Raw genomic sequence first — 9,637 nt, 5'->3', positions numbered from 1 at the left:
AGGATATAGACACATTTTATATCTGGAAAAGACATAGTGTTCTCATTGTTACATCCATTAACTTTTGTTGGTGTTAGCTAATAAATTGTTTGTTCATGTTAGTTCCCAGTGCATTCACTAAAGTTAACAGATACGACCTGATTTTAATTGTGTATTAGGAATTAATATTACCTAAGATGAATAAAAGTTGTATAAGTATTGTGTGTTATTAACATGTAACTAATGTGAACAAATTGAACCTTATTTAAAATTTTTACCAAGACACCATTACCTGCATATGTTCAGTTCCCACTTGATATTAAAGTGGCCTTTTGAGCAATGAACCAACATAATGATAGTGCTTTTTTGCCACTTTTTGTTTACAGAGACCATTGAAGGGACGGTAAATCAAGAGGAGAGAGAAAGAGAGGGCACTTTTTTTCAGGTTAGATGCCATATTTATTTATTTAGTTATTTTTGGTGAACAAAAATGAGGCCGTAAAGGGATAGATGTAGGCTATAATTCACTGTGTTGCACTGTTGTGTACCGGGGTGTCGATCATTCAGCTGATGCATCTTTGAAAATATGCCTTTTCCTGGTTTTGCAGTTCAGGAAAATGCAAAGTAATAATGCAATGATAAATAGATGACATTTAGACTGTACAATCTATACATTACATTTATCCTTCACAGTTTCATTCAATATGCTGTATATGCCCTGCGTTGGGATCAGAGCCCCCTTGCACATCTTACGGGCAACCCCTCAAGTTTCCAGTTTATTGTCATTTAGCACTTATAAAGAAATGTAATTCTGCCCATGTGCTAAACTATATAATATGAGACATTCAGAGCCAATATATTCCTTGTGCCTCACAAGAGAAAATAATAATAATAATAATAATAAAACTGCCTTTAAAAGTCTTGTTTTTTTCCCCCTTCTTCTTCTGCAGGGCCCCAATATTCACCTCACCAAAACCAGAGGGAGTTCCACGTGCACACTGTTTAGCTTTAGGCTGTCAAGGTGAGACATGACTGACAGGAGCTCTTTCCACACAGTAATTGGCAGAGTGGGAAAATCTGAAAAATTCAAATCTTCTGGCATTTCATCGCTGCGTTTTCATAATCAGGCACGGTTCAACATTAGGAGCCATTTGTTTGTCTGTTTGTTTATTTATTTGTTTATTTTCGGGTGCACGGAAAAACTGTAGGAAAAAATCGCTTGCGTTGCAGATTTTCTTCCTGTGATAGCATGTTTTTTCGCTTTGTCTATTCAGCACACAGCGTGTCAGCGCGAGTGTGCGTGCTTGCGCGCGCGTTTGTGTGTGTGACAGCCGGTTGTGCAGCGGCGAAGGGTCGCTCACTCACCATCTGTAAATTGCTTTTTTTCAGCGGGTCGGTGCTGCGCCGTGGCTCCGCTCGCTGTGAGGAGGGAGCCGTTCCGCAGTAATGAGTTTGTCGGCGTTTGGGGATCGCGCACGGTGCGCGCCCTGGGTCACTAATTCAATCCTGAGAGCGTTCTAAATAATTATTAATACCTGCTAAGCGTTAATAGAGCTTCATAGGCGATTCATCAAGCTGTCGATTTATTTTAGGGGTTGCGACATTTTGTGTCTATGATTTCAAACACGTCCAATAAACGTGGCTAGCGTGCAGACCTCTAGAGGGGAGGCTTTTTATTGCAACCTATTGAAAATGACCAGAATCCAATTGCTAATTTTGCTTTCTTTTTGAGAACCGATATTTTGTGTGTGCTTGTTATAGGCTATTATTTCAGATAATGAGTAGGCCCACGTATAAAATGGGGTTTATGCAAGTGGCTACACACAATGTACACATTTCCAAAGTGCCCTCGTGAGTGTGTGAAGTGCATTGTGTGTGAGAGAGAACGTGCGTCTGCCTCTCTTGTAAGCTGAGCCATAGAGACGCTGACTACAGGGAATCTCATCGGCAATGCAGCCTAGACGCCAAAGAACTCACTACCTCTTCCTCTCACTCTCTCTTCCTACTTGCCTCCATCTCTTCTACCCACTCTCATTAAATGCACCTTGGCCTATGGCTACCATGGTGCAAGATCAAATGTGTGCCTGTTGGTAGCCTACATTCATCTCGAATGCACTGTCGCTGAGAAACAAAAATATATATCATATGTTAAAGAAACAAAAGAATAGGCAGTGTCATCATTCACACTATTCAAATTCACTTGTGCATTAAGGGATTGTAAAAAAAAAAAACCAAACAATTCAAATAAATACACACCTGCTATTAAAAAAAAACAGTGTGTGTGTCAGTCAGGTACATGGTTGGGATGAAGTGATGGCTGTCACACACATTGTCTCCTCTGACACAGCAGAAATGAGAGGAAGTCAGGAAGAAGAGTGGGGGATGGGTTTGAGAGTACACTGAGATTGAGCTTCAGTCTGGGACGCTGCCTAACTGAACAAGGACAGACAGCATCTCAATGGCCACCTCTTGCTCTAAACAAACGTGGCCTGTTGTGTGCATAACACTGAAACATGACGAATGTCATGTTTAGCAACTCAATGTGTGTCAACCTGGCTGAATTTCTCTTTGAGAAAGATACATGCAGGCCCTCCTGTCTTCGACGCTTAATAGTAAAAAGTGAAAATGTCAGTTATACAGTATACTGTATATCAATGCCAATGCCTGCGCAAAAAGACAGTGGCAAACAAAAATGCTCCCACTGGGCTGGTCAAAAAAAGAAAAATGTAGGCTAGTCAGTGTCTCGTAAAGTATAGTTTGTTGAGACTGTTTGACCTGGATGCTTGAGGGGAAAAAAACACTCTTCTGTGTTCAAATACTGCATCCATAGTTTTATATTTACACATTGTAGAAAAAGAAAAGAAAAGTTTTTCCTTTTAATCAATCAATTGAAATTCTAAGCAAAACAAAATATTCCTGTACGATTCAGAGAACCTCTTAGCTTTCTTTGACCTGTCAAAAAGATCTGCTGCATTTTTACTGTTTATTACAGACATAAAAAAAAAAAAAAAAACACAATCGAGAGAGAGATGCCGACCCCAAGGTTTCCCCCTTGGTTCACTTCAAATTCACTAAACTGCACAAACGCGTTACACAGTAAAGTTACACAGGTTTCATTATTTCCAGAATAACCACCTGATAGATTATTCTGACTGTATTAAAATATAGACATATTATGGAAAAATTTACAAATGACACTGCACAGAGAACAGCAATGGGGCATCAGAACAACTCTGAGCGAGAGTTGACATTTTGGTTCTGGCACTGTGTAAAAAATACAGAACATTTGGGATTTCCATTAAACTTAATTTGCTGGCAGGTATGATGGAGAGTAAGGCAACATTATGCCCACTGAAACATAATTAATTAACTTCAACTAGGTTTCAAAATGCCAATTACTTTGTTGCACTTGAATATTAACATATTATGAACAAAGATGTAAACACTTTCCCCCTCAAATTTCATCAGGGTGAATGAATGGTTCTTTAAAATAGGGGAGAGCAGACAGCCTATATGTGTGATAGACACAGCATTTTGATTCTAATGCATGTGATGTAAGAAAAAAGAACCAATATTAATAATGTAATACACATATATTGAATCTGAACTCTTCTAAACCTCTGAAACTCTGACACACAAACAGTGATAAAAAATTGCCAGAAGCAAAAGAGGTTAAGTGACACTCTTGGGGACTAAACATCCAGTTTAGCCTTTGATACAACAACAGGTGCAGAGGTCAGAACACTTAAATAAAACTGAAGTTCAGCCACCAAAAGGCTGTTTTTATCTTACACAAAGCACAGAACAGCATGGGGAAGAAATAATAATAATAATTAAAAAAATAATAATATGTAGACATCCCTGTATAGTCTTGTTCAAAGTATTTAGTATTAGAAAGCTGTTCATTCTGATATAATAATATACATTAAGAAGCATTAATTGGGAGTAAGAGAAGACGAATAGGAAGATGTGTCTGTGATCAGAATACTTTGGCGAGGTCTGGAGAACCTGAAACAGTAAATCGCGGTCCAAACGATTAGGCTACAGCCTACAGAAAATGAGAGTATAATGTTTGCCATTATGAAAATGTCATTTTTCATAATTTCATATTTTTACGCTCTAATATTATTACTCGTGTAAAGTAAAACGTGATTGCGACCTATACATCAAAAAACTTTGAATCAACCTCGATTAAAAGATGAACATTTAGTGCCACACATAATTAATTTCTTCTTACAGTTCCAATTGTGAGAAGATTGCGAGCAATAATAATTAATAATAACAATAATAATAATAATAATAATAATAATAATTTGCGCGTTTGATTACCTTTCTTCTTTTGAATATAGACATTTGTGTAAATAAAACGTTTTAATGTCATAAACGAATGTCACGTTGTTGTACTCTTGTGTTCATCGCGAAAATAAAATAAATCTATTTTTTAAGAGCCTAATTAAGCCTTCATCATAGTTCACAGAATTGTAATAGGCTAAATGATTTCAATGAATTCATTTTTAGAAAAAAATCGTAAATAATACTTGAACGTTTGATATTTTACTTTTCAACATGCCTTATTTGCTATGAGGCACGGAGTTTTATATAGCCTACGATACGTGTCTTTTTTTTCGTTATTTCGTGCATTATTATTATTATTATTTTTTCACCTGATATTTAAGCCTAATAGATTGGGAAACGGAAACTTTTGTTTTTCGTATAACACTTGTATAGATCACATATTTTCGCTTCGAAAAGACACTTGTTGAGTAAGTGGGAAACAGGCTGAAGCATTTGACAGAAGTTTTTATTAAACATTATGAAAACAAGATTCTGAACAACATTCCATTTCGAAACATTTTGGTTTGGACTTACTGACACGTAAGGACATTTATATTTTCGATAAATATATAGAAATTATAGGCTATGTACAGTTTTTTTTTTCCTTTTTTTCCATTTTATTATTTATTTGTTTACATAAGACAGCACACAGGACAGCAGATGTGGTTATGTAACCTCAAGCCGCTGTGCCTCAAATTAGACCAATAGACAGAGAGATTGCTTCATAACGAACTGCATCATAATTCATAATTTATCCAAAAAAAAAAAAAAAATCAATGTTAACAGTGGTTTTCAGGTGAGAATATCAAGCAGATACTAACCCAGGTAGAGAAGCATAATTGAAGACATTATTTTTGGAGTCTGGCCGATAGATTTGTTAGAGAACTAAGCATACACAGGTCGGAAAGAGTTTGAAACTGGACAATTTACGTGCATTAGATAATCCACCTTGGCAACTTTTTCCTTTAGCAGGAACAAGATGGGCTATATTTCAACCTTAAATGATTACAATCAAATGCGCACGATTACTTTTAGCCAAGTTTGCGCACAAGTCTCTCTGTTATTGTTGAATAATATCCGCGTTTAATCTTGAGACATCTACCTGTAGTGTAACTGAGTATGGTCGGAAGTCCATTATCAACACAATGTTGCAATGCAAAACAATAGGCAACTGTTTTATACAGCATATGCTACAGTTTTATTATGTCATAAAAAAGTTAAAACAACCCGTATTAACAACGGTTGTCGTATATTTGAAGTAAATAGTTTTATGTCGTTTATCATACCGGCCAGTCAGGGGAAAAAAAACTTTGTTCAAGAGATGATAGTTATTTATCCATGTCTAACCAGTTTTCTACATACCTTAATTTATTTTGAAGTACAAAATTCACATAATCAGTAATTGCTTTCGAATTTGGTGCATAGAATATTAGCAGCAATTAAAGTCCTTGTGTTTATATGCACTTTCGACGATCGACTAACATCAATTTGATTAACACAGAGGAAAAGAAATGTTATATAAATCCCAATTCTTTGAATCGTAGTGCAGTAGGCTTCCTTTGAAATTGTACATATTCAACAGAATGAGAATATCTTTGTCATTTGCATGCTACTACATACAAACATCGTATTAAGACGTTTTAAATAATCAAGCAAAAAGGACTTTAAAAAGAACGTTAAATTAACACACCAATCGACCTCTACATATGTACAAGTGGGAATAAATAACTCTGGCTCAGTTCGGTTTTTTGTTTCTTTGTTCTTATAATGTACTTTTAAACAATAGAAAAAAATGTAAAGACTGATTTCATGTGATTTCGCAGGTACGCATGAGGTCCTTCACATGGTTTGTGTCGAGCAGAAGAAACGAGAAAAAACAAATGAGAGAAGAGAGAGAGTGGTTAAGGGCCATGCTTTTCATCCAAGTGCTGTATGGGGAAAAGAGAGAAAGGACCTGGCGCGTTTGGAGTACCATACATGTCCCGCATGCAGGATTATGGGGTAATGCAGACTTGAGCAATGCTTGAGGGCCCTCGAAGTTCACAAGCCCCCTCAACCTCAGTTCACGACTGAGAAAAGTCAAGGATGTATTGCTATCTCCCTTTCTTGCTTGTAAGAGTTTTAATATTATTATTGTTCCTTCACAAGCTGAAGTTTCGTTTCCAGTATTTTCTCATCGCCATTAAGACTCGTCAACCCGTTAAGACAAGAAGAAAAACAAACATGAAGGAAGCGGCTGTGTCTCTAAACATGTCGGACTTTGCAGTTAGCCTATTATACAAAAAATAAAAGAAAAATACAGAATCCAAAACTAATGGTTCTTTGGAGATTATGCCTGATCCCATGTTTAGATCGGAGGTCTTATGAAGTAGAAGGGTCCGTGCAGTATCTGTGGAAGATAATCCTAACATTACACTAACCTTAAGACTTTCATGGTGCAGAAATACACAAATAATGGGTGAAAACTTTAAATGTGGCGATGTAATGTTAGGCTCTACACTCTTAAAAATAAAGGTTCTTCACTTTAAGTTCAGCAAAGGACTTGACATTCTTATCAATAACCATATTGTCTGTAAAAGTGAGTAGTTCTTTGGAGAAGAAAAAGTTCTGGATGTTACATTCTGGGTTCTCCAGATTTGGGTTCTTTAAAGCACCAGCACAGATGTTTCTCTAAGTCCTTGGAGAATAAAATATGTATTTGTGGAATTTAAAAAGGTTCCCTTGTGGCATCAGACTGTAAAACCTTTATTTTCAAGAGTGTATGTTCTAAAATGGACATTAGCTATTTAAGATAAGAACGGCAAATAAGATTCACACTGAAAATCATAAAAATTAAGGCTTAAAAACGAATACGTTGGTGTGGGAAAAAGTCTTTAACAAGAATCACTCTCACATGAAGAATTCCGTGGAAGTGGTCTTGCCGTGAGCGCCGTTGGACGGGTCCCGAGTGTTGCCGCCGCCGCCGTTAAAGGTTCGGCTCGCGAGCTTCTCGTACTTCTCCTTGTACAGGTCCCGCTCTTTCATGAGACGCGACACGTCTTGCTTGAGTTGCTCCACCTGACTCTGGAGCGTGCACTTTTCGCTTTCGAGCATGTGACGCTGCTGCACGCGCTTGTAGCGGCACGACTGCGCGTAGCCGCGGTTCTTCAGGGTTCGCCGTTTCTGCTTGAGACGGATCACCTCTTCTTTGCTGAAGCCTCTCAGTTGCCGGTTAAGCTCGCGCACTGTCATGCTCACCAGCTGCTCGTCCGAGAAGCGGTCCTCGAGGCGCGCGTGCGCGTGGTGGCCGTGGTGATGATGGTGGTGGTGGTGCACCGGGTGGTGGTGACCGTTTGTGGCCGCCGAGAGGTCTTCTCCGACGTACTGCTGGCCGCGGAATCCCTCGTAGGGCTGGTGGTGGTGATGGTGGTGGTGCGCGTTACCGATGAGTGCTTCCACCGCGTCCTCGGGCGTCAGATTCAGGGCCTCTGGACTTATGTGATGCTGATAGTTGGGAATCCAGTAGAGATCATCCAGCTGCGGCTTGCCCGATGAGCCTTGGGTGTTGTTGTTGTTGTTGCCACTGTTGTTGTTGTTGTTGACGCCATTTACGAGATTCTGCCCCGGCTGAGATCCGGGACTGGGGGCACAGAAGCTGGGCGAGGAAGGCACCGAGGAGCAGGGCGTGCTGATAGGGGTGGAGGACAGCGAGCCCGGGGGCAGGCGGTGGCAATAGCGGTCGGCCTCCGGGGGCTCTTTCTTGACCTCAAACTTCATGAGGTCGAAGTCGTTGACATATTCAATAGCCAGAGGGCTGTTGGGCAAATCTGCGCTCATGGCGAGATCGGTGGCCATGTCAGTCCATGCGACGACACCTACCCTAACAGCCAAAGCGACACGCGTGTGTTTCACTGGGATTATGATAAAGGTGAATGATGAAGATGAGTGGCCAGTGTTTAATACATAGGCACGAGCTTCTATTTATAGATACGCGTATGCCCATGCATGTAAATGTACTCATACACCAGCCAGTTTGCCTCTTGTTGACAACTTATCCCAGGTCAAATTCACGCGTTAATACCACTGGCCAGGGCGGCAGAAACTTGAGACTCGTGAATTCAAAACCACCAACCTGACTCGTCCTCGCTTCACTGTGGTAAAGCAGAGAAATCGTCCCTTGAGTGTCAGAGACTTCGAATATCCTTCTTCACCTCCGTGTTTTAAGTTCCCTCTAACTGGAGGCAACAAAGTTCAAGCTTTCATGGGAAGAAAGCGAAAACTTTCCTCACATGTCGAGAAAAGTCCGCCGCCACACAGCACGCGCGCGTTAAGTAGCCTACAGCAAACGTCAGATTTTACCTCGAAGTCCAAAGGAATGATGCTGCTGCTGTAGGCTAGCTTTTTACACAGTCACCAGCAAACGCGGACCGCAACCATGTGTGAGACAAATCACAGTAAGTTCCTCTTGTGGGACGCTCCAGCGCAGCCCGACGAAGGATATGGAAATCTGGCTACTCAATTCACCTCCTTTCGCTGTCAGTTTTGAAGTTATGTGGACTGCTGTCACCGTTGCTTTTCGTTCACGGCTTGAGCTTATTTTTTTGCACTGTTGTCCACCGCTGACACGCAGTATCACTGAAGCACTGAAAGGGGCAATGTACCACTTTATACACTTGGCCCATCTGAGCGTCCCACCCAGAGAACGGAACGGTCCAATGGGAGGAGGCGTAGCAGTAGACATGCATATTCCTATAGCAACGCCTCTATGTGGCAGCTGAGGCGAGCGCGCAGCAGCTGACAGGGCGCTTAAACAGGTGTTCTTCCCGCCCCCTAGCGACGCCTCCCCTGCAACCGCACGTGGAAGGTGAGCGCGAGGAAAGGCAATAGCCCAGCTTGTCTTACTTAGAAAATGTTTATTTAGAAAAGAGCAAACACTTCCAAGACGTTATATGCAACAAACATGTTTTAGAGATGACTTCAAACACATTATAAAACGGATTGCACTTTGCAAAATATCTATTCCAATCGAATGTTATGTTGGACAGAAATACATTTAATAGGCTAATTAAATTATGAAATATATTTAGCCATTTCACTCCAAATCTAAAGTCACACTCGTGACTCTTATGAGTAATGCTCCTTAATGAGAGCAAAATGAATAGACATGCTAGGAAAATCATAAACTTTTACTCTTGCCAAGTTATTTTCTCATTTAAAATAATGTAAGTGCTTCGTTAAACTCTATTAGCCTACAACAGATATTAAGAGCAGGCAGGTAGGCCTATATTTCACACACCATATTATTCACAACAATTATTTAGCCTATTAACATTATTTATTAATC

The 9,637-nt window shown here is 39.9% G+C and overlaps 1 protein-coding gene across 1 annotated transcript; it reads right to left on the bottom strand.

Moving 5' to 3' along the window:
• Positions 1 to 4,760: 4,760 nt before the first annotated feature.
• Positions 4,761 to 8,930, bottom strand: mafaa (MAF bZIP transcription factor Aa). Its single transcript, XM_079840151.1, has 2 exons — positions 7,208 to 8,930; positions 4,761 to 6,703 (listed from the first exon to the last, which is right to left on the bottom strand). Exons 1-2 carry the CDS (start codon positions 8,146 to 8,148, stop codon positions 6,676 to 6,678), a joined length of 969 nt encoding a protein of 322 aa, XP_079696277.1. The 5' UTR covers positions 8,149 to 8,930; the 3' UTR covers positions 4,761 to 6,675.
• Between the last annotated feature and the right edge of the window lie 707 nt (positions 8,931 to 9,637).

Source organism: Gobio gobio (assembly GCF_949357685.1).
Source record: "Gobio gobio genome assembly, chromosome: 17".
Classification (NCBI taxonomy): domain Eukaryota; kingdom Metazoa; phylum Chordata; class Actinopteri; order Cypriniformes; family Gobionidae; genus Gobio; species Gobio gobio.
Note: the sequence above shows the minus strand (reverse complement) of the source record. Positions and strands in the feature narration are given on the sequence as shown.